Source organism: Pseudophryne corroboree (assembly GCF_028390025.1).
Source record: "Pseudophryne corroboree isolate aPseCor3 chromosome 3 unlocalized genomic scaffold, aPseCor3.hap2 SUPER_3_unloc_51, whole genome shotgun sequence".
NCBI lineage: Eukaryota > Metazoa > Chordata > Amphibia > Anura > Myobatrachidae > Pseudophryne > Pseudophryne corroboree.
In genome coordinates, this window is record NW_026967543.1 from 436,613 (window position 1) to 460,885 (window position 24,273).

Here is a 24,273-nt window from a genome sequence, read left to right on the forward strand (position 1 = left end):
CACTTCCTCCAGCTCCCAAAGTTCAGACTCAACGGGGAGTCGAGTACGAGGTGGCCAAGATTTTGGACTCACGTTTCCGTTACGGTCAGTTACAATACCTCATTGACTGGAAGGGCTATGGTCCTGAAGAACGCTCTTGGACCAATGCCTCAGACGTCCATGCTCCTGCCTTGGTCCGAAATTTCCACGCAAAGTTTCCTTTAAAGCCTAAGAAGTGTCCTGGGGCCACTCCTAAAGGGGGGGGTGCTGTCACGATCCGGGTATCTGGACGCCATTACTTACCCTTCAGATGCCTCCTAAGGCTGGCTCAGCGTTCCAGGACCGGATCCCGCTGTTCCTGAGTTTCCACATGCAGAATGTCAGAGTGGTGATTTCATCAGCCGCGGCCTCCGCTGTGCCCGCGTGGTTAAATGTGCGCTTGTCAGTCTGGCGTCCCCTGTCTCCTGTGGCCGGCGTCGCCATTACTGTTTCAATTCTCACATGGATTACAAACCAAACTTCCCTCCAAGTGTCTGCATGGGCGCAGCCATCTTGGATTTTGTCATCTGATCATTTCCACCAATCTGCTGTCTGTATTGTTGACTTGCATAATTGCCTAGCCAACCCCTTCCTTGCTGCAGGTATAAGTAAGCTGTGCCTGAGCAAGGAAGGCGTCAGTGCTTTGGCTGTCTAACCTAGTTCCAGTTTGTCTCTCTCCTGTGGTTGTCTTCCAGGTTCCAGATCCTGTCTCCAGACTTCTGCTACAGAGACCCGCACCAGCATTCCATCTGCGGTGTAGCCTGACTCTCCGATCCATTCTGGACTCACCTGTTTCCAGCTCAAACAATCACCTGCTTCCAGCCCAGCTTCCAGCAGTGTACAGCTTCTCTTAAAGGGCCGGTGTCCTTTTCTGCAGTTTACCACTCTCCACCGGTATTATTATTTCACCGCTCTCAAACTCCAAACTTCATTATTATTTCATCGCTCTCAAGTTTGTTTATTATTTAACTGGTCCCAGCCAGTATCCACTCCGTATCAACAACAGTCTGGTTCCAGCCAGTATCCACAGCAGCCGTTTTATCTTCAGCAGTCCAGCCTTTCCTGGAACACCGGCTGGTACGATCCTGGGTTCTCTCCATTGCTACAGTCAGGCCTGGTAAGGACTTTCCAACTAGAAGATTATAAGAACTGTCTCACACTACCAGTGCCTGTGGCCCTTGCCACCCTGTAGTACCCAGGAATTGTATTTATCCTCTGTTGACTTTTATGTTTCCTTTTACTGCTGCTGTGTTACGGAGTTTGTCATAATAAACATCATTGACTTTTATCCTGGTTGTCGTGGTCACGCCTTCGGGCACTTATTCTACATGTTACTTACATGTCTAGGGGTCTGATACAACCTCCCAGGTTCCGTTACATCTCAGCCCCTACAACTGAGGCTGCCTCCCGTCAGCTCAGGCCCTCAGTTGTGACACCCTGTATAGGAGGATGCCCCAGGTCGCTCCCCCTGTACAGTAGGACAACACATGCCACTCCCCTGTATTTTAATACAGCTCCCCTGAATATTAATACAACATATGCCGCTCCACCTGTATAGTACAATGCCACAGGACACAACACCTGTAATGTCCCGTTTATAGAATTACAGTAACGGCGGGTTCTGCGCCACCTGAATCACGGTAACGGCGGGGACTGCGCCACCTGTATTACGGTAACAGCGGGGACTGCGCCACCTGTATTACGGTAACGGTGGGGTCTGCACCACCTGTATTGCGATAACGGCTGGGTCTTGCGCCACCTGTATTACGGTAACAACGTTGTCTGCGCCACCTGTATTACGATAACGGCGGGGTCTGAGCCACCTGTATTACGGTAACGGCGGGGTCTTGCGCAACCTGTATTACGGCAATGGTGGGGTCTGCGCTACCTCTATTATGGTAACGGTGGGGTCTGCGCCACCTGTATTACGGTAACGGCTGGGTCTTGTGCCACCTGTATTACGGTAACGACGGGGTCTGCGCCACCTGTATTACGGCAACGGCGGGGTCTGCACCACCTGTATTACGGTAACGGCGGGGTCTGAGCCACCAGTATTACGGTAATAGGGGGTCTGCTCTACCTTTATTACGGTAATGGGGGGGTCTGCACCACCTGTATTACGGTATCGGCGGGGTCTGCACCACCTGTATTACAGTAACGGCGGAGTCTGCACCACCTGTATTACGGTAACGGTGGGGTCTGCGCCACCTGTATTACGGTAACGGCTGGGTCTTGTGCCACCTGTATTACGGTAACGGTGGGGTCTGCGCCACCTGTATTACGGTATCGGCGGGGTCTGCACCACCTGTATTACGGTAACGGCGGGGTCTGAGCCACCAGTATTACGGTAATGGGGGGTCTGCGCTACCTTTATTACGGTAATGGGGGGTCTGCGCCACCTGTATTACGGTAACGGCGGGGTCTGCGACACCTGTATTACGGTAACGGCGGGGTCTGAGCCACCTGTATTACGGTAACGGCGGGGTCTTGTGCCACCTGTCTTACAGTAACGGCGGGGTCTGCGCCACCTGTATTACGGTGACGGCGGGGTCTGCGTCCCCTGTATTACGGTAATGGCGGGGTCTGCGCCACCTGTATTACGGTAACGCTGAGGTCTGTGCCACCTGTATTACAGTAAGAGGACACTAGAGTGTCAGCCACCTGTACAGGGATAATGCAGCACCAGAGGCTGCTCCAGCTGCACTATAACAAGGCACCAGAGGCTGCTCCCCTTGTAGTACAGAACCTGACACCAGAGCTGCTCAGCCTATAGAATAATAATAATAATATCATTACCTGCTGCCAGACACAGCAATGGCTGCTCTCTGCTCCTGCTGCCTTGTGGGAATGATAGAAGGTAGGCGGAGCTCAGACCAGGGGAAAATGGCCGCCGCTCCTGACGTCACTACACGGCCAGGGAACCTATTGTTGCTGCCGGACTGGTCTACAAGAAAATGGCCGCCGGCCTCCTGCACTCAGGACATGTATAGTAATAGTCATTACAGAGGGCGGGAGTGTGGGTGGGGAGGAACCAGTCACTAGGAATCAGCTTGTGCCAATCACTCTTTACTTCCGGCCTGTGCGTTCCACCTTACTTCCGGGCTGTGCGTTCCACATACAGGAAGTGAGTTTTCATCGACAGCTGCAGCCTCCCAGTGTCCGTGGAGATCAGGTAATGGCGTCTTACTATACTACTAGCCTGTGGTGTCCTGTTATTATTACTATACAGGGGGAGCAACCTGTGGTGTCCACTCCTGATATTTTTATTATACAGGGGGAGCAGCCTGTAGTGTCCTGTTATTGTTATACGGGGGAGCAGCCTGTGGTGTCCTGTTGTTATACGGGGGAGCAGCCTGTGGTGTCTTGTTATTATTAATATACAGGGGGAGCAGCCTGTGGTGTCCTGTTATTGTTATTATACAGTGGGAGCAGCCTGTGGTGTCCTGTTATTGTTATTATACAGTGGGAGCAGCCTGTGGTGTCCTGTTATTGTTATTATACAGGAGGAGCAGCCTGTGGTGTCCTGTTATTATTATTATACAGGCGGAGCGGAGCAGTCTGTGGTTTCATGTTATTATTATACAGGAGGAGCAGCCTGTGGTGTCCTGTTATTATTATTATACAGAAGGAGCAGCCTGTGGTGTCCTGTTATTATTATACAGGGGGAGCAGCTTGTGGTGTCTTGTTATTAATAATATACAGTGGGAGCAGCCTGTGGTGTCCTGTTATTGTTATTATACAAGGGGAGCAGCCTGTGGTGTCCTGTTATTGTTATTATACAGGAGGAGCAGCCTGTGGTGTCCTGTTATTATTATTATGTCAGCTGCAGAGCATTACTACACCACTGGCAGTGTGACCACTGCAGAGCATTACTCCACCACTGGCAGTGTGACAGCTGCAGAGCATTACTCCACCACTGGCAGTGTGACAGCTGCAGAGCATTACTAATAATTGGGGAATACCAGGTAGGCGCTCTATCCAAATGATGCAACCAAAACATAAAAACAATATAAACAGTAATATAGATCAAAACATATACTAATGGGTGTTACCCTGAGGTATATGATATCTCTGGTATACATGATATACACAATGAGTATACACAAAGGTATCACTGATAAAATCAATGTAAAAGGAAAACGCTGATCCTTCTACATCGGAGACTCTCAGAGGTTTTGTCAGTCTCTTATAGTAAATTAGCAGCGCACAGTGTGAGTGAGAAGAAATCCTCCAGCTCTTGAAAAAGCTGCCCGGTGTGCGGAGAAACGCGTTGAGGGCACAGAGAGAGGGATCGCTGATACTTGTAGTGCCCACAGAAGAAGATACAACCTCCAATAGCTGATGGTTCACCAATTGCCGGCAAATATGAAATGAACATCGTGGAGAGACTGCACCATGTGTTCCTCCCTATTCCGGGTAAGTCCAGACACTGTGCTGCTGATACAAACCTCACCCGTGCTGGGAGTACGAGACAGCGGCTCTGCGCATCCACATTGCACCGCACGACAGGGAACAGCTCATAGCAGACCGCGCCGCCCGCAGCTTCTTCACCCGGGCAAAGGGTGATACGGAGCGGGTCTGCAGTATCAACTTTGTGTCGCAAGGACTACCAACACTGGTGCAGTGACTACTGACCACCATCACATCTATACACATGTAACTCACTTTGTTGTTACACCGGAACTAAGCGGATGGACAATTACCATATAAAGGTCATTCTGGTTCAGGACACATTCCTGTATGGACCATATCAGCTGGAGGATTTCTTCTCACTCACACTGTGGCTGCTAATTTACTATAAGAGACTGACAAATCCTCTGAGAGTCTCCTATGTAGAAGGATCAGCGTTTTCCTTTTACATTGATTTTATCAGTGATACCTTTGTGTATACTCATTGTGTATATCATTTATACCAGAGATATCATATACCTCAGGGTAACACCCATTAGTATATGTTTTGGTCTATATTACTGTTTATATTGTTTTTATTTTCTTGTGTGTAATAAACAGTGTTTTTAATTATGTTATGGCTGCATCATTTAGATAGAGCGCCTACCTGCTATTCCCCACATTTGTCTCTGTTTGAGGAGGCCGGCTACCCCTCTCCAGGTGGCTGCTAATCCTAAGGTGTATACCATCACAGACCTGCCCAGCGCCAACAGACCTTGTGTTTTCATGCTGTGTGCGCTGCCAACATCTGCACCCATGCAGCAAGTAGGGGAGGGCAGCATCTAGAAGCAGGCACAGAGCGGCACTTACTCCTCCAGGGGGCTCGCAGCAGCTCATCCTTCCTAGGCTGCAGAGGGTGTGGGTAGGAGGCAGGGGGCTGCGGGTCTAGCATGGCAGGAGCCTCTGGTATGGGAGGGCTGGGTTATAGCCTGCAGGCAGCTGGCACTGTACCCCGCTCGTGGCTGCTGCTGCTGATCCCGTCCGAGCCCCATCTCATGTTACTCCATGCGGCTGCTCCCCTTTCTGTCTCCTGCCGCCTTTCCCCTGTCTGTCTCCGGCTGCCTTTCCCCTGTCTGTCTCCGGCTGCCTTTCCCCTATCTGTGTCTTGCTGCCTTTCCCTGTCTGTCTCCTGCTGCCTTTCCCTGTCTGTCTCCGGCCGCCTTTCCCCTGTCTGTCTCCGGCCGCCTTTCCCCTGTCTGTCTCTGGCCGCCTTTCCCCTGTCTGTCTCTGGCCGCCTTTCCCCTGTCTGTCTCCGGCCGCCTTTCCCCTGTCTGTCTCCGGCCGCCTTTCCCCTGTCTGTCTCCGGCTGCCTTTCCCCTGTCTGTCTCTGGCTGCCTTTCCCCTGCCTGTCTCCTGCCTCCTTTCCCGTGCATGTCTCCTGCCACCACCCACCCTACAGCCTCATGCCAGTTTACTGCCACCCCCACCCTGCCGCCCCTCCCTGCCTGTCTCCAGCCGCCTTCCCCCTGCCTGTCTCCAGCCGCCTTCCCCCTGCCTGTCTCCTGCCACCCCTTGACTGTCTCCGGCCGACATTCCCTTGCCTGTCTCCTGCCGCCTTTCTCCTGCAACCTTTCCCCTGCTTGGCTCCTGCCGCTTTTCCAGGAGACCCTGTCCCTTCACAGTGTACTGAACATCAGCTAATTGTGACTCCACCCACAATAGCGCTACACTCTAGATCAGGCCCACTATGCAGTACAGCCTTATGGGGCTGGGTCACAGGAACCTCGGAGACACTGACCAGGACTCTATGGCTGTGGGGAAATAGGAGACTTAATGACCACTCTATTCCATATTTACTATGTTACATGTGCAATATGTTTTATGTATTATATTTATTCCAAAGAACTCCAGCTGTGAGGAACGGAGTCTTTATTACACATCACACCTTCTGTATTCTCTCTAATTCATCAAGGATGGACAAAGACAGGAGTCACAGGACTGAGAGGATAATAAATATCACCCTGGAGATCATTTACCTGCTGACTGGGGAGGTGAGTGGATCTGGGAGCGTCACAGTGAACTCAAATCTATAGTAATAATACAGGGACATGACTGGGGAGGTGAGAGGATCTGGGAGTGTCACAGTGAAATCACTAATATCTATAGTAATAATACAGGGACATGACTGGGGAGGCGAGAGGATCTGGGAGTGTCACAGTGACATCACTTTTATATCTATAGTAATAATAAAGGACATGACTGGGTAGGTGAGGGTAATGACATCACTTATATCTATAGTAATAATACAGGGACATGACTGGGGAGGTGAGAGGATCTGGGAACATCACTGTGACCTTTTATCTATAGCAATAATACAGGGACATGACTGGGGAGGTGAGTGTATCTGGGAGCATCACAGTGAACTCATATCTATAGTAATAATACAGGGACATGCCTGGGGAGGTGAGAGGATCTGGGAGTGTCACAGTAACATCACTTATGTCTATAGTAATACAGGGACATGACTGGGGAGGTGAGAGGATCTGGGAGTGTCACAGTGACATCACTTATATCTATAGTAATAATACAGGGACATGACTAGGGAGGTGACAGGATCTGGGAGCATCACTGTGACCTTATATTTCTAGTAATAATACCGGGACATGACTGGGTAGGTGAGAGGATCTGGGAGCATCATTGTGATCTTATAGCTATAGTAATAATACAGGGACATGACTGGGGAGGTGAGGGGATCTGGAAGCATCACTGTGACATCACTTATGTCTATAGTAATAATACAGGTATATGACTGGGGAGGTGAGGGGATCTGGGAGTGTCACATTGACATCACTTATATCTATAGTAATAATAAAGGGACATGACTGTGGAGGTGAGTGAATCTGGGAGCACCACTGTGACCTTATATCTATATTAATAATACGTATATGACTAGAGAGGTGAGTGGATCTGGGAGTGTCACAGTGACATCACTAATATCTATAGCAATACAGGGACATGACTGGGGAGGTGAGGGGATCTAGGAGACGCACAGTGACGCGACATATATAGTAATAATACAGGGACATGACTGGGGAGGTGAGGGGATCTGGGAGTGTCACTGTGACATCACTTATATCTAAACTAATAATACAGGGACATGACTGGGAAGGTGAGGAGATCTGGGAGCGTCACTGTGACATCACATATCTATCGTACTAATACAGGGACATGACTGGGGAGGTGAGGGGATCTGGGAGCGTCACAGTGACATCACTAATATCTGTAGTCATAATAGAGGGACGTGACTTGGGAGGTGAGGGAATCTGGGAGTGTCTCAGTGACCTAACTTATATCTATAGTAATAATACAGGGACATGACTGGGGAGGGTGAGGGGATCTGGGAGTGTCATAGTGACACACATCTATAGTAATAATACAGGGACATGACTGGGGAGTTGAGGGGATCTGGGATTGTCACTGTGACATCACTTATATCTCCTATATATTTGTCTTAATCTGTGACTCTGTGCTGTAACGCTGGGCGGAGTTACAGTGGTGGGTGGAGTTATTCAAATGAGTCACAGAACTGGGCAAATCTATAGGAGAGCAGCAGCAGAAGCAGATGGTATGGGCATGTCACAGGCAGGGGTGCATACCTCCCAGCTTTCTTCAGACAGGAGGGACACACACACACGCGCACACACACACACACAAAACACCACACACACACACACACACACACAAAACACCACACGCGAAAAGGGGGCGTGGTCAACGAAAGGGGCGTGGCTTCACGGGAGGGTCCCTGTTTTCGTCAGTGAGGGGGCATGCCCAGCGCTCTGTGAGCTGCTGGCATGCCCCCAGGGGCAGATTATGAGTCTGGGGGGCCCAGGGCACTTAAGACAAGGGGCCCTATCTCATTGCTGAGCCTGCTGTGGGATTGGGGCGTGGCCTAATCACGCCCACGAAGCCACGCCCCCTTATGCAAATTCCAGGCATTTTTTTTTTTTTATGGGATTTTGGCCCCTCAGCTAGAGGTAAATCCAGAGGAGGTGGTCGCTCCCCCCTACACACCCGCACAGGCAGAAGAAAGCAGGGAGACTGCTGCCTCCCTGCAACACCACAGACCTGCCGACACGCAGCAGCCTCCCTCCAACACCACAGACCTGCCGACACGTAGCAGCCTCCCTCCAACACCACAGACCTGCCGACACGCAGCAGCCTCCCTCCAACACCACAGACCTGCCGACACGCAGCAGCCTCCCTCCAACACCACAGACCTGCCGACACGCAGCAGCCTCCCTCCAACACAACAGACCTGCCGACACGCAGCAGCCTCCCTCCAACACCACTGACCTGCCGACACGCAGCAGCCTCCCTGCACCACCACAGACCTGCCGACACGCAGCAGCCTCCCTGCACCACCACAGACATGCCGACACGCAGCAGCCTCCCTGCACCACCACATACCTGCCGACACGCAGCTGCCTCCCTGTAACACCACAGACCTGTTAAGGGGGCGTAGCCCCTTGCGACGGTGTGAAGAGCGCCCGTAGGGCGCGATGAAGCACCTAGTCTATTGTAATAATATGAGAACATGACTGGGGAGGTGAGGGGATCTGGGAGCGTCACTGTGAAGTCACATATCTATAGTAATAATACAGAAACATGACTGGGGAGGTGAGGGGATCTGGGAGAGGCGCAATGATGTCACATATCTATAGTAATAATACAAGGACATGACTGGGGAGGTAAGGTGACCTGGGAGTGGCACAGTGATGTCACTTTTATCTATTGTAATAATACAGAGATGTGACTGGGGAGGTGAGAGGATCTGGGAGCGTCACAGTGACGTCACTCATATCTATAGTAATAATACAGGGACATGACTGGGGAGGTGAGATCTTGGAGCGTCACAATGACCTCACTTATATCTGTAGCAATAATACAGAGATGTGACTGGGAGGGGCGAGGGGATCTCTGAGTGTCACAGTAATGTCACTTTTATCTTTAGTTATAATACAGGGATATGACTGGGGAGGTGAGGGAATCTGTGAGTGTCACAGTGACATCACTTATATCAATAGCAATAATACAGGGACATGACTGGGGAGGTTAGCGGATCTGGGAGCTATACAGTGACATGACTTTTATCTATATTAGTAATACAGGGACATGACTGAGAAGGTGTGGGGATCCGAGAGCATTACAGTGACGTCACTAATATCCATAGTCATAATACAGGGACATGACTGGGGAGGTGAGATGATTTAGAAGCGTCACTGTGAAGTCACTTATATCTATAGTAATAATACAGGGACATTAATGGGGAGGTGAGGGAGTATAGTAGCATAACTAACATCACTTATTTTTAGTAATACAGGGACATGACTGGGGAGGTGAGGGGATCTGGGAGAGTCACTGTGACATCACTTATATCTATAGTAATAATACAGGGACATGACTGGGGAGGTGAGGGGGATCTGGGAGCGTCACTGTGACTCACATCTATAGTAATAATACAGGGACATGACTGGGGAGTTGAGGGGATCTGGGATTGTCACTGTGACACCAATTATATCTATTGTAATACGAGAACATGACTGGGAAGGTGAGGGGATCTAGGAGCGTCACTGTGAAGTCACATATCTTTAGTAATAATACAGGGACATGACTGGGGAGGTGAGGGGATCTGGGAGAGGCGCAATTATGTCACATATCTATAGTAATAATACAAGGACATGACTGGGGAGGTAAGGTGATCTGGGTGTGGCACAGTGATGTCACTTATATCTATAGCAATAATACAGGGAGATGACTGGGGAGGTGAGGGAATCTGGGAGTTTCACAGTGACTTCACTTATATCTATAGTAATAATACAGGGACATGACTGGGGAGGTGAGGGAATCTGGGAGTTTCACAGTGACTTCACATATCTATAGTAATAATACAGGGACATGACTGGAGGTGAGGGGATCTGGGAGTGTCACAGTGACGTCACTCATATCTATAGTAATACAGGGACATGACTGGGGAGGTGGGGGGATCTGGAAGCATCACTGTGAAGTCACATATCTATAGTAATAATACAATGACATGACTGGGGAGGTGAGGGGATCTGGGAGCGTCACAATGACCTCACTTATATCTGTAGCAATAATACAGAGATGTGACTTGGTGGGGTGAGGGGATCTGGGAGCGTCACAGTAATGTCACTTTTATCTATAGTAATAATACAGGGATATGACTGGGGTGGTGAGGGAATCTGTGAGTGTCAAAGTGACATCACTTCTATCAATAGTAATAATACAGGGACATGACTGGGGAGGTGAGGGGATCTGGGAGCGTCAATGTGACATCACATATCTATAGTAATTATACAGGGCCATGACTGGGGAGGTTAGCGGATCTGGGAGCTATACAGTGACATTGCTTTTATCTATAGTAGTAATACAGGGACATGACTGAGAAGGTGAGGGGATCCGAGAGCATTACAGTGACGTCACTAATATCTATAGTCATAATACAGGGACATGACTGGGGAGGTGAAGGGATTTTGGAGCTTCATAGTGACGTCACTCATATCTATAGAAATAATACAGGGACATGACTGGGGAGGTGAGATGATTTAGAAGCATCACTGTGAAGTCACTTATACCTATAGTAATAATAAAGGGACATGCCTGGGGAGGTGAGGGGGAGGGGGTCTGGGAGTGTATATATTGATATTTGATGTCTCCTCCCTTACTCAGGATTACACAGTAGTGAAGAAGACATCCAATGAGTGTGAGATACTCAACAGCCATCCCTGTGTGTCAGGAGGTCTGAGTAGAACCCAGAGCCACATCCCAGTGCCTCCACCTGACTCACTAATACATGAGAGACCCAATGACCAAAAGATCCTGGAACTCACCAACAAGATCATTCAGCTGCTGACTGGAGAGGTGACTGCTGGGAATGGGGCATTATGCAGTAACACCAGGAATGTGTCTGGGTGATGACTGGAGAGGTGACTGCTGGGAATGGGGCATTATACAGTAACACCAGGGGATGTGTCTGGGTGATGACTGGAGAGGTGACTGCTGGGAATGGGACATTATACAGTAACACCGGGGGATGTGTCTGGGTGATGACTGGAGAGGTGACTGCTGGGAATGGGACATTATACAGTAACACCAGGGGATGTGTCTGGGTGATGACTGGAGAGATGACTGCTGGGAATGGGGCATTTTTCAGTAACACCAGGGGATGTGTCTGGGTGATGACTGGAGAGGTGACTCCTGGGAATGGTACCTTATACAGTAACACCAGAGGACGTGTCTGGGTGATGACTGTATCACTCTGTGTCAGGTTCCTATAAGGTGTCATGATGTCACTGTCTATGTCTCCATGCAGGAGGGGGAGTATATAGAGGAACACAGGGGTCTGTACAAGGACGTGATGATGGAGAATCACCGGCCCCTCACATCTCTGGATAAGAGGAGACTGTCATGTATTGTACAGGGGAGAGCAGGTATGGGGGCCCCCTATATACACACATCATCTGATAATCACATATATACACTGTACTCAGTCACTGTGTGTCTCCTACAGAAGGACCCAGTAACCGAGATATCTCAGAGAGATGTCCCCGTCCTCTGTATACCCAGGACTGTACAGAGGAGTATCACAGGATCCCACAGGAGGATCAGGTAGGTGGGCTATAGGGTCTCCCCAATAAACCAAAGTGACTGTCACTATATTTGTGTAGAGGAGCTGTGTGTCATTATATTTGTCTTGTTTACATAGGGTGAAGCCCAATTAAATAATATTAAAATCAAAGATACAGAGGGAGAAGAAGAGACGTATGTGACTGATATAAAGGCAGAAGATATAGAGGGAGAAGAAGAGACGTATGTGACTGATATAAAGGCAAAAGACATAGATGGAGAAGAAGAGACATATGTGACTGATATAAAGGCAGAAGATATAGAGGGAGAAGAAGAGACGTATGTGACTGATATAAAGGCAGAAGATATAGAGGGAGAAAAAGAGACGTATGTGACTGATATAAAGGCAGAAGATATAGAGGGAGAAGAAGAGACGTATGTGACTGATATAAAGGCAGAAGATATAGATGGAGAAGAAGAGACGTATGTGACTGATATGAAAGCAGAAGATATAGATGGAGAAGAAGAGACGTATGTGACTGATATGAAGGCAGAAGATACAGAGGGAGAAGAAGAGACGTATGTGACTGATATAAAGGCAGAAGATATAGAAGGAGAAGAGATGTACGTGACTGATATGAAGGCAGAAGATACAGAGGGAGAAGAAGAGACATATGTGACTGATATAGAGACAGAAGATACAGAGGTAGAAGAAGAGACGTATGTGAGGGGTGATCAGCAGTGTAAGGAGGAGGAGATCCCTACAGATATCAGCACAGGTGAGTAATAAACACTTATTATAGAAGAGAGTCACATATTCTCCTTCCTCAGTCACTACATCAATCTCTTATCCTACACCCTCCTCTGTCAGTACAAATTAATGAGGAATTTGTTTTTTCCCAGTATGGAGTCAGGAGCCATCACCTCTATTATACTCCTGCTCTCACCCTCACATCATGTCACTGTGTGTTACCATCCCAGAGATCTGACCAGTCTCTTCCCCACACTCTCTAGGGTATATTGTACATCAGGAGCCATCAGCCCCTATTATACTCCAGCTCTCCGCCTCACATCATGTCACTGTGTGTTAGGTGTATCATACATCAGGAGCCATCAGCCCCTATTATACTCCTGCTCTCCCCCTCACATCATGTCACTGTGTGTTACCAGCCCAGAGATCTGACCAGTCTCCTCCCCACACTCTCTGGTATATCTCATACATCAGGAGCCATCAGCCCCTATTATACTTCTGCTCTCCCACTCACATCATGTCACTGTGTGTTACCAGCCCAGAGATCTGACCAGTCTCCTCCCCACACTCTCTGGTGTATCTCATACATCAGGAGCCATCAGCCCCTATTATACTCCTGCTCTCCTTCTCACATCATGTCACTGTGTTATACCAGCCCAGAGATCTGACCAGTCTCCTCCCCACACTCAAAATTGGGCGCTAATGTTTAAATCAAATGCTAGCTGCACGTTCCTGGGGCCTGGTTCGTAAGCCACCAATTGATTATAACAAGACAAAACGAATTGGAACAGCGCTTAGCATTTAATTAAAGCTTTTTTTTTATATTATTTTACTATAAAATTGAATAAAAATAAAAATAAAAGAATTATATAATTTATACAATTACCGGCCGGATTTCTTGTTTTTAGCAATCAATACATGACACAATTAATATATATAAAATACATAACTGTTGTACACAGCGAGAAAATTCCTCCTGAAGATATATATTTTTGTGCACAACAGGATATACTCCACTAATTAAGAGAAAAACTACTTTAATGACAGTTATGACTTGGCAGGCGTCCCTGCACTTATGATTTGCCCAATACTGTCCGTTTGGTTTAAGGAAAAGGATTTGGAAAGATATTGTCCACTTTGTCCTTCCTTTAAACAGCAGAATATAAAGGCAGTCTCTGTGTAAAATGTGGGGGAGTTCAAATAACGGACTGTCCATGTATCAGCATAACGACATATCTCACAGCTATTTGTATTAAGCTGAAATTAAGATACTCTCTTCAGCTTAATACAAATAGCTGTGAGATATGTCGTTATGCTGATACATGGACAGTCCGTTATTTGAACTCCCCCACATTTTACACAGAGACTGCCTTTATATTCTGCTGTTTAAAGGAAGGACAAAGTGGACAATATCTTTCCAAACATTGTGCTGCCATCTGCATTTTCAGGACAGCCTGGAACAATTTGGTAATTAAGGAGGTAATTTACCAAATCCTTTTCCTTAAACCAAACGGACAGTATTGGGCAAATCATAAGTGCAGGGACGCCTGCCAAGTCATAACTGTCATTAAAGTAGTTTTTCTCTTAATTAGTGGAGTATATCCTGTTGTGCACAAAAATATATATCTTCAGGAGGAATTTTCTCGCTGTGTACAACAGTTATGTATTTTATATATATTAATTGTGTCATGTATTGATTGCTAAAAACAAGAAATCCGGCCGGTAATTGTATAAATTATATAATTCTTTTATTTTTATTTTTATTCAATTTTATAGTAAAATAATATAAAAAAAAGCTTTAATTAAATGCTAAGCGCTGTTTCAATTCGTTTTGTCCTCCCCACACTCTCTGGTGTATCTCATACATCAGGAGCCTTCAACCACTATTATACTCCTGCTCTCCCCTTCACATCATGTCACTGTGTTACCAGCCCAGAGATCTGACCAGTCTCCTCCCCACACTCTCTGGTGTATCTCATACATCAGGAGCCATCAGCCCCTATTATACTCCTGCTCTCCCCCTCACATCATGTCACTGTGTGTTACCAGCCCAGAGATCTGACCAGTCTCCTCCCAACACTCTCTGGTCTAACCCTCCCTCCCCCACAGCCTAACCCTCCCTGGGGGATGCCTAACCCCCCCTACACGCTGCCTAACCATTCCTCCCCCACAGCCTGTTCCTATCCCTACCCAGCGGTGCTAACCCTTCTCCCTGAAGCCTAACCCTAACTCTCCCTCCCCCACAACCGAACCCGCCCTCCCCCATAGCATAACCCTCCCCGGGGGGTGCCTAACCCCCCCTATCCGCAGCCTATCTCCCTCACAGCCTAACCCTCCCCTGGGGATGCCTAACACCCCCTACCTGCAGCCTAATCCTCCCTCCCCAACAGCCTGTCCCTAACCCTCCCCAGTGGTACTAACCCTTCTTCCTGCAGCCTAAACCTAGCCCTCCCTCCCCCACAACCTGTCCCTAACCCTCCCCAGTGGTGCTAAGCCTTACCCTTCTCTCTGCAGCCTAACCCTCCCTCCCCCACAGCCTAGCCCCCCCACCCTAGCAGCCTAACCCTATCCCTCTCTGGGGATGCCTAACTCTAAATCCCCACCTACCCACAGCCTAACCCTAACCATCTCACCCCTGCAGCCAAAAGCACCTCCAAGTCAGGTGACCAGAATACAGCCTGTGGCTTCAGCAGCATTGCTAGGCTGCGGCAGTAAACGCTGCCCGGAGTAAGCGTAGCCAGCGGCTTTAGGGCAGTAGGAGTGGGGTGACTTAATGGATTGGGTCTTGGTCCCAGCGGCGGCTGAGAGCTCTCAGGTAGGGTAGATAAATAGCCACTTAGTGAGGAGAGCTCCAGAAAGCACGTCTGGATGGACCACACCCCTATTATTTATTATTTTATATACTAACAGGGGTGACAGGTGTGGTACATCCCTGCAAAGGCAGATCCAATCTCTTTCTCATCAGACTCTGCTGTCTTCCCTGCACTCTCACTCAGATGTTCACTGCTGCCAGTAGCACACGTATGAGAAGCAGAAGTATGGCGGCAGCTGTATAGATTCTGATATGTAATTCTCTGTATCATACTTACCATACACACATCGTCCTTATTACTATTGAGAGAATAGAGGTAAGACACTGATGATGGGGTGTAACAGTGTATTATAACCTAGCAGATGATGATGATGATTACAGGGTATTATATGGTGTATTGCATGTAAAGTACCTTGTTCCACACCTACTCTGCTGTAGCAATATACCTTATATAAGGGTGAGTAACACATGTTCAGGCTTACCAGCATATGAGCACACACATAAAGGAATACTACCTTACTAATGCTTCCAGGAGTAACGTTAGGAGACATTTCTCTGATCCATCAGCTCATATGACTGATGTTATTGTTCATCTAGAATCTCCAATTCATACGATATGTTCCCCATCCATTGTTTTATATTGGTGCTGACATAGGACTTGGCAAGTGACTACATCTCCATTTATACTTCATGGTTAGTTACCAGTACAAGAGAGAGAGGTATATCTAAGTCTTATTATAATATTATATTTGTTATTGTGAGTATTCTCAGGAGGGTGGACACAATGATTGAGACACAATATTATAAAGCCTTCATTAAAAGTTATGTTTTATTATACACGCACATTTACAATTAAGTGTCTCAGAGAGTCGTCTTTTCCTATTGTTTACAAGATTAATATTGTTACAGAAAATGTCACATTTCCATAATGTACTTTATTACCAGCAGATGGACACACAAGCAGGAATATCTCAGAAGGACATCTAATGTTATCCCCGGATTGTGACATAAATGATAATGACAGTAGACAGGATTCTCCAGGAGATAACCCCATTACCCCAATTATACATCCAGCTCGATCAGCTGGTCCCTCTGATCCTGGGAAATGTTCTCCTGATCACTCTGATATTGGTGCATCTGTTACAGCTCTGACAGTAGATACAGTGTTTCCATGTTCTATAGATGCCAAATGTTTTACACAGAACACAAAGCTTATTACCCATCAGGCAGCTAAGGCAGGTGAGAAGCCATTTCCATGTTCTGAGTGTGGGAAATGTTTTGCACGGAAATCGCATCTTGTTATACATCAGAGAAGTCACACTGGTGAGAGGCCATATTCTTGCTCTGAGTGTGGGAAATGTTTTTCCCAGAAATCACATCTTGTTCTACATCAGAGAAGTCACACAGATGAGAGGCCGTTTTCTTGCTCTGAGTGTGGGAAATGTTTTTCCCAGAAATCACATCTTGTTCTACATCAGAGAAGTCACACAGATGAGAGGCCGTTTTCTTGCTCTGAGTGTGGGAAATGTTTTAGATGGAAATCACAACTTGTTACACATCACAGAAGTCACACAGGTGAGAAGCCATTTTCTTGCTCTGAGTGTGGGAAACATTGTTTAAATAAATCACATCTTGTTATACATCAGAGAAGTCACATAGGTGAGAAGCCATTTTCTTGCTCTGAATGCGGGAAATGTTTTTCCCAGAAATCATATCTTGTTATACATCAGAGAAGTCACACAGGTGAGAAGCCATTTTCTTGCTCCGAGTGTGGGAAATGTTTTAGATGGAAATCACAACTTGTTACACATCACAGAAGTCACACAGGTGAGAAGCCATTTTCTTGCTCTGAGTGTGGGAAACATTGTTTAAATAAATCACATCTTGTTATACATCAGAGAAGTCACACGGGTGAGAAGCCATTTTCTTGCTCTGAATGCGGTAAATGTTTTTCCCAGAATTCACCACTTGTTACACATCAGCGAAGTCACACAGGTGAGAAGCCATTTTCTTGCTCTGAGTGCGGGAAATATTTTTCCCAGAAATCATATCTTGTTATACATCAGGGAAGTCACACAGGTGAGAAGCCATTTTCTTGCTCTGAGTGTGGGAAATGTTTTAGATGGAAATCACAACTTGTTACACATCACAGAAGTCACACAGGTGAGAAGCCATTTTCTTGCTCTGAGTGTGGGAAACATTGTTTAAATAAATCACAACTTGTTATACATCAGAGAAGTCACACAGGTGAGAAGCCATTTTCTTGCTCTGAATGCGGGAAATGTTTTTCCCAGAAATCACCACTTGTTACACATCAGCGAAGTCACACAGGTGAGAAGCCATTTTCTTGCTCTGAGTGTGGGAAACGTTTTACACGGAAATTATATCTTGTTAGACATCAGAACTCACACAAGTGAGAATATATTTCCATGTTCTGAGTGTGGGAAATGTTCTGCACACAAATCAGATCTTAGAAACCATGAGAGAAGTTGCACAGGTGAGAAGCCATTTTCTTGCTCTTAGTGCGGGAAATGTTTTACATAGAAATCACAACTTGTTACACATCACAGAAGTCACACAGGTGAGAAGCCATTTCCATACTCTGAGAAATAAATCGGCACTTGTTGCACACATTAGACATCACTCAGGTGAGGAACCATTTTAATCTTCTGGAGTATACTCCTCATTGCCATGCATTGTTCTTCAAAGTTCTTATCCTATCTCCTATGCTTTTTGCAATATACATGTTACCACTGGGTGAAATAATCAGGTGTCATGCCCTCATCTACCACTGCTATGCAGATGACCTGTCTTTTGATCCAGGTACTGAGAAACCAGTACCAATCCTAAATGGTTGTCTAGCTGAGCTCCAGGTGTGGGTGATGCCAGTTGGCTGTGACTCAGTCCTGGTGAAACAGGTCCTTATGATAGAAGCTCACCAATAAACGGCAGGGCTACAACTCAGCTTTACTACCAACCAGACGCCACATAACACCCATTCTCTGTTCCCTCCACCGGCTGCCTGTAAGATGGTGACTGTTACATAATCTTACTGACTCTCCCAGCCCTACATGACCAGGGTCCAAGGTACCAGAAGCAGCTTCTGACTCCTTACTGTCCTACTTGCTTCCATCTGCAGATGGACTGTTACCAGCAATACCAAGAAACCCCAAGCAGTGCTGAGATGTCAGAGGGGAGACAGGGTGGGTGGCACTATTGCTGTATCGGTGGCACTGTCTGGGTAATATTATCCCCAAGCAGAGCTGAGGGGGTACTCAGGGTGGCTGGCAGTAGTGGGGACTGCAGGAGGCAGTGTATGTGTGAGAATCTTGTCCTCAAGCAGAGTTAAGGTGTCAGAGGGGGAGACAAGGTGGTGAAAGTAGTGGAAAGGAGACAGGGCGGATGGCAGTAGTGAGTGGAGACAGGGTGGGTGGCAGTAGTTGGGGGAGACAGGGTGGTGGCAGTAGTGGGGGAGACAGGGTGAGTGGCAGTAGTGGAAGGAGACAGGGCGGTGACAGTAGTGGGGGAGACAGGGCAGTGGCAGTAGTGGGGGGAGAGGGTGGGTAGCAGTGTGGGGGAGGCAGGGCGAATGGCATTAGTGGAGGGAGGCAGGGCGGTGGCAGTAGTGGGTGTAGACAGGGCGGTGGCAGTAGTGTGGGGGGAGATGGTGGGTAGCAGTAGTGGGGGAGACAGAGCAGTGGCAGTAGTGGGGGAAGACAAGGCGGTGGCAGTAGTGTGGGGGAGTCAGAGCGGTAGCAGTAGTGGGGGGAGACAGGGTGGGTAGCAGTAGTGGGGGAGACAGGGCGGTGGCAGTAGTGGGGGAAGACAGGGCGGTGGCAGTAGTGGGGGCAGACAGGGTGGGTAGCAGTAGTGGGGGAAGACAGGGCGGTGGCAGTAGTGGGGAAATACAGGGTGGGTAGCAGTAGTGGGGGGAGACAGGGCGAGTGGCATTTGTGGAGGAAGGCAGGGTGGTGGTAGTAGTGGGGGAAGACAAGGCGGTGGCAGTAGTGGGGGGGAGATAGGGCGGGTGGCAGTAATGGGGGAGACAGGGCAGGTGGCAGTGGTGGGGGAGACACGTGGTGGATGGCAGTAGTGGGGGGGAGACAGGATGGGTGGGAATAGGTGTTTAAACAAGATGGGTAGCAGTAGTGGGGGGAGACAGGGCAGTGGTAGTAGTGGGGGTAGGCGGGGTGGGTGGCAGTAGTGGGGGGAGACAGGGCGGGTGGCAGTAGTGGGGGTAGACAGGGCAGGTGACAGTAGTTGGAGGAGACAGGGCAGTGGCAGTAGTGGGGGGGTGACTGGGCGGATGGTCGCAGTACAGTACCAGGGGCTGCTGGAGACAGTAACGAGGTGTATGGGTCCTGCACAGAACCAGTTGATAATTAGACTTGATGATTATGCTTCCTTATTTCTAATTAATCCCTTGTATGTGTTACTGTTATTTGCTGTGTCAGCCTTTATGTGTGTTCTGTGTAATAATCCTGAAAGTAGTGCTGCTACCAATCTCATATCGTTTGTAGTAACTTGGAAAAGATGAGATAGGAGGTGCACTCTGGAAGCTTATAGGGGGTTAATCTGAGATGAACGCAGATGTGACATCACGTAGCCCCTGGAAAATGGTTCCGGCCCACCCACGTTCACCCCTCAGGGATGCGACCGCAATGTGTTTGTCTGCGTGGCAGCTGCGCATGCATATTTTTCCAACACCAGCAAACTGCTGCAGGCCGCTATTGCGGTTGGGTCTGAATGACCCCCGTAGGCTGTTGTGCAGAGTAAAGTATTTCAGTTTAAAATATAGAGAAAAATCTGTGTATTAAAGATATCAAATAAAGTCGTGTAAAAACAAGATTTCCGTTGAGTCTTTTTATGTGTCTGTGTATTATATTATTATCAGATAATTGTCGCTATGGTGATGGATATAATTTCCTGTTACTGTGTCACTTGTAGTGTTACTTTTGTGTCCACATAATATCAGTGTTGCTGTGTATAAATATGCCGTCTGGTGTGTAAAGGTGGGTACACACGCTGCCATTTTGGCTATGTCCAATTTGACAGCTCATGTGAATATTGAGGTAACATTACAGGGGGGGGGTCTCTTTCTGTGTAAATAAATAGTGGCAGACATTTTATATCAGTGCATTATGTGGAGTGGGGGCAGTGGCCTGTCAGGAAGCTGCAATTACATCATGTGATTTCCTCTCATTTCCAAATTCGTGTGTATATATTTTTTTTATTTAATTATTATTTATGTCTGTTCAAAGTTTTTTTTTTTTGTTTTTTTTTTTTTTTTACCTGTAGGGGAATTAGGGTTGTTGTATTTTAAATAAACTTACCTGACCTTGGCCTGGAAATGTCCATGTATGAAGGTATGGGAGATACCTGCTGCAGTCCCTTCTACTTACATTTGGGAGGTCCAGTTGTATTGGGGGAATTAGCAGCACATATTATATGATACATTGGCTCCATAACGTCTCGCTGACCTGTGATTTAAAAAAAAAATACACTCCTATAAGCGCTCTTATTAAATAAGATGATATACTTTCCTTATCTATTGAGCAGTAATGTCCTTCATCTCCGGACTTTCCTTGTATTCACACAAAGTTTCAGAGATGGACTCCCAGTTTCATTATGTATGGAAAAATAGGATTTTAATTACCTACCGGTAAATCCTTTTCTGATAGTCTGTAGAGGATGCTGGGATCCATTTAGTACCATGGGGCATAGGCGGGTTCACTAGGAGCCACTGGCACTTTAAGAGTTTAATAGTGTGGGCTGGCCCCTCCCTCTATGCCCCTCCTACCAGACTCAGTCTAGAAACTGTGCCCGAGGAGACGGACATACTTTGAGAGAAGGAAATACACAGATAGTGGTGAGATTCACACCAGCTCACACAGAATAAAAGGAAAGCCAAACTAACCAACTTGAAAGGATTCAGCAACCAACAATACATTACCAAGTAACAAAGCAGGAATACGAAGCACTGGGCGGGCACCCAGCATCCTCTACGGACTACGAGAAAAGGATTTACCGGTAGGTAATTAAAATCCTATTTTCTGCTGCGGGTACACTGGGTTCCACAGGGAATAACATTGGGGTGTAGAGTAGGATCTTGATTCGAGGCACCAACAGGCTATAAGCTGTGACTGTTCCCAGAATGCATAGCGCCTCCTCCTCTATAACCCCGCCTCTGTGTACAGTTGCTCAGTTTTGTAGTTGGTGCCATGCAGTGCAGGCATACAACAGGGGGGCTGCTCCCTCCCTCAGAAGAGCTTTTATTAAGTGAAATTTGAAGACTTCAACGGCTGTAGCAGAACAACTGAGTGTTAGATGTCAGTTAGACATCTCCTACTGCAGCTCCATCACCTCCAGCGTCGCTGTATACTCCAGCGCCCTGGTCGCCGGGTACTTACAGCGGAGGCTCTGGTTTGCTTCAGTCACACACCCCACCGCAGCTCTCCAGGATCGCGTGACCGCACTTTGGGAGGAGGTAAGAGGGTCCCCCAGGCGGGACCCGCTGGAAACCGCAATCTGGCGCGGCCAGTGGGAAGTGGGCCACATGAGCTGGCGTGGACACTGTGGTAGTACAGGGACCCCACTAGACCACCAGGGCAGGGGCACAGGTCGGTTTTACAAAAAAACATTTGATACATGGCCTGCAGTACCCGGTGGTGAAGTCCAGCAAGGGGGATAAGGCTTTGACCTGTAGCCCCTCCCTCAGCCCAAGGGCACCATTTAGATTAAATGTTCCCACCCTGGAGCTGCATCTCTCTCTCCCTCACCCCCTGTCAGCGTCTGGGCGCCATTTCCACATGCTGTGCTGATCCTGGGACTGTTTGGGCAAATCCTCCTCTGTAAAGCCGCCTGCATGTCAGCACTGTGCATTTTACAGGACACTTACGTATTCTACATGTCTGCTGACAGTGTTAGTTAAGAAACGGTTAGTCGGGGTTATTTAGTACAAGTACCATGTGATATACATCCAGTATTTACTGTGCATTGATATATCTATTGATTGTATAGCTGTACTTAGTATTACTTTGTATTGCTAGTCCAGTGCAGTTTTATTGCATGTCATAAATTCTGCATTGTACATATGACTGTGTGTGCATATAGCTGCTGTGTGGTACCTACTCTGTGTATCTCACTCATACTGCTATCTCTATATTCTGTACCCTGAGGGGGCTAAGTGCGTCAGGGTTATTGTTTAATATAGGTGTTTCACAGAATATACTCATTGTGTGTTTTTTCTCTGTGATTTTCAGTCACCATATACCTCTTGAGTTCTCTGTTGGTGTTAATGCACTGCACAGGGGGTTCTTGTTAAGGTATTAGATTGCTGATATTGTACTAGGTTGCCCGTAAATTGAGCCTTCAGATATGTCACCTACACAGGGTGACGGAGCTGGGGCTGATCACACATTGCGTGGTGGTGATGCTGCAGACACATTGGTGGAAAATATAGCAGCAGAGGGTTCAGGTTCTACTTAGTTACAGCAATTGAACCACTCATTGACTAAACAAAAATCTACCTCTTGCCCGCCTAAGACCAAGGGGTCCTCTAAGCAGGCCATTACTTCCTCGCAATCCACCCAGGTCCCAGACACCTCGTTGGATCAGGATGGCGTGTATACTGACCCCACAGACACTGATCCAGATAATTCTGATGGGGAATCTGTCTCACAGGTGGATGCTCCTGACTTATTGGAGGCTATCAGACTAATTCTTCAAGTTACTGATGACCCAGAGCCTGACGCTGCCTCTAAGAAACCGGACAGATTTAAACGTCAGAAGGTTGTTAAACAAGTTTTACCTCATTCTGACCATTTAGTTGACATACATCAGGAATCCTGGGAAAATTTGAGTAAGCAGTTCACACCTCATAAACCTAATTTAGAGAAGTATTGTATAATTAAATTATATAGTGGAGTGGAAAACAACAGGATTAAAATGAAATATGATAATGGTATTAGTGGAAAAATGTGGAAAAATATTAACGAAAAAATATTAATGAAAAAATATGAATGCAGAATGAAAATAAAAATGTTAATAATGGGAAATAAAAATGATGAAAAATATGACAAATATATGTAATAAAAAATATCAAATATATGATAAGATGGGGTATGTGAAAAGAATTGGGAATGAGCAACAAATAATGAAATTGGAATATCTAAATATGGAAATGGATGAGGTGGAAAAGTGTTTGGATATAAAATAATAATAAGGGTCGAGATCTTATGGAATTGGAATGGTTGATGGAGGTAAAGAGAGATGAGAATAATTATATATTTATATGAGGCAATGTACGACTATTATTGATATTTGTGTGTGAAAATGAAACTCGGGGGGGGGGGGGGGGCAGATGTAGTGTGACTGTAGAGTGAGTGGGTGATAGAGCGATGTGTGGTGTGAAAAATCCTGTAGCAACCGTGAAGATGATAAGTGGGAAGTGTTATGGGATATTGGGAAGGGAACTCTGATTGATGTTGAATGTGTGAATGGTGTGAAGGGTGACGTGAGGAATGGGTGACAAGGAAAGGGTGGATAAAGCAGGGAAGTGAGAGGGGAAGAGAGAGAATAAATAAGAGGAGCTAGCCTGGGTGAAGGGGGAGCTGACAGTGTTGACAGTGAGGAGGGAAAATGGGGAGGGGCA

General features: G+C 47.2%; 1 protein-coding gene across 3 annotated transcripts; it reads left to right on the plus strand.

Moving 5' to 3' along the window:
- Nucleotides 1-3,101: 3,101 nt before the first annotated feature.
- On the plus strand, nucleotides 3,102-19,031 carry LOC134984403 (zinc finger protein ZFP2-like). Of its 3 annotated transcripts, XM_063949995.1 has the most exons (7): nucleotides 3,102-3,190; nucleotides 6,380-6,458; nucleotides 11,161-11,352; nucleotides 11,804-11,921; nucleotides 12,002-12,099; nucleotides 12,197-12,836; nucleotides 16,566-19,031. In XM_063949995.1, the coding sequence occupies exons 2-7, from the start codon at nucleotides 6,381-6,383 to the stop codon at nucleotides 18,035-18,037; spliced, it is 2,598 nt and encodes an 865-aa protein (XP_063806065.1). In that variant the 5' UTR covers nucleotides 3,102-3,190; nucleotide 6,380; the 3' UTR covers nucleotides 18,038-19,031. The 3 variants fall into 3 exon arrangements, with proteins under 3 accessions (XP_063806065.1, XP_063806063.1, XP_063806064.1); XM_063949993.1 differs by lacking the exon at nucleotides 3,102-3,190 and having other exon boundaries at nucleotides 5,948-6,458; XM_063949994.1 differs by lacking the exon at nucleotides 3,102-3,190 and having other exon boundaries at nucleotides 5,948-6,458; nucleotides 16,569-19,031.
- Nucleotides 19,032-24,273: the final 5,242 nt, after the last annotated feature.

Bases quoted from the DNA above. Each gene is read 5' to 3' on its own strand.
- LOC134984403 (XM_063949993.1), top strand. From the start codon at position 6,273: ATGTGCAATATGTTTTATGTATTATATTTATTCCAAAGAACTCCAGCT. The intron at 6,459-11,160 runs GTGAGTGGATCT...TCCCTTACTCAG, and splicing joins TTTACCTGCTGACTGGGGAG to GATTACACAGTAGTGAAGAA. The intron at 12,100-12,196 runs GTAGGTGGGCTA...TTGTTTACATAG, and splicing joins GGATCCCACAGGAGGATCAG to GGTGAAGCCCAATTAAATAA.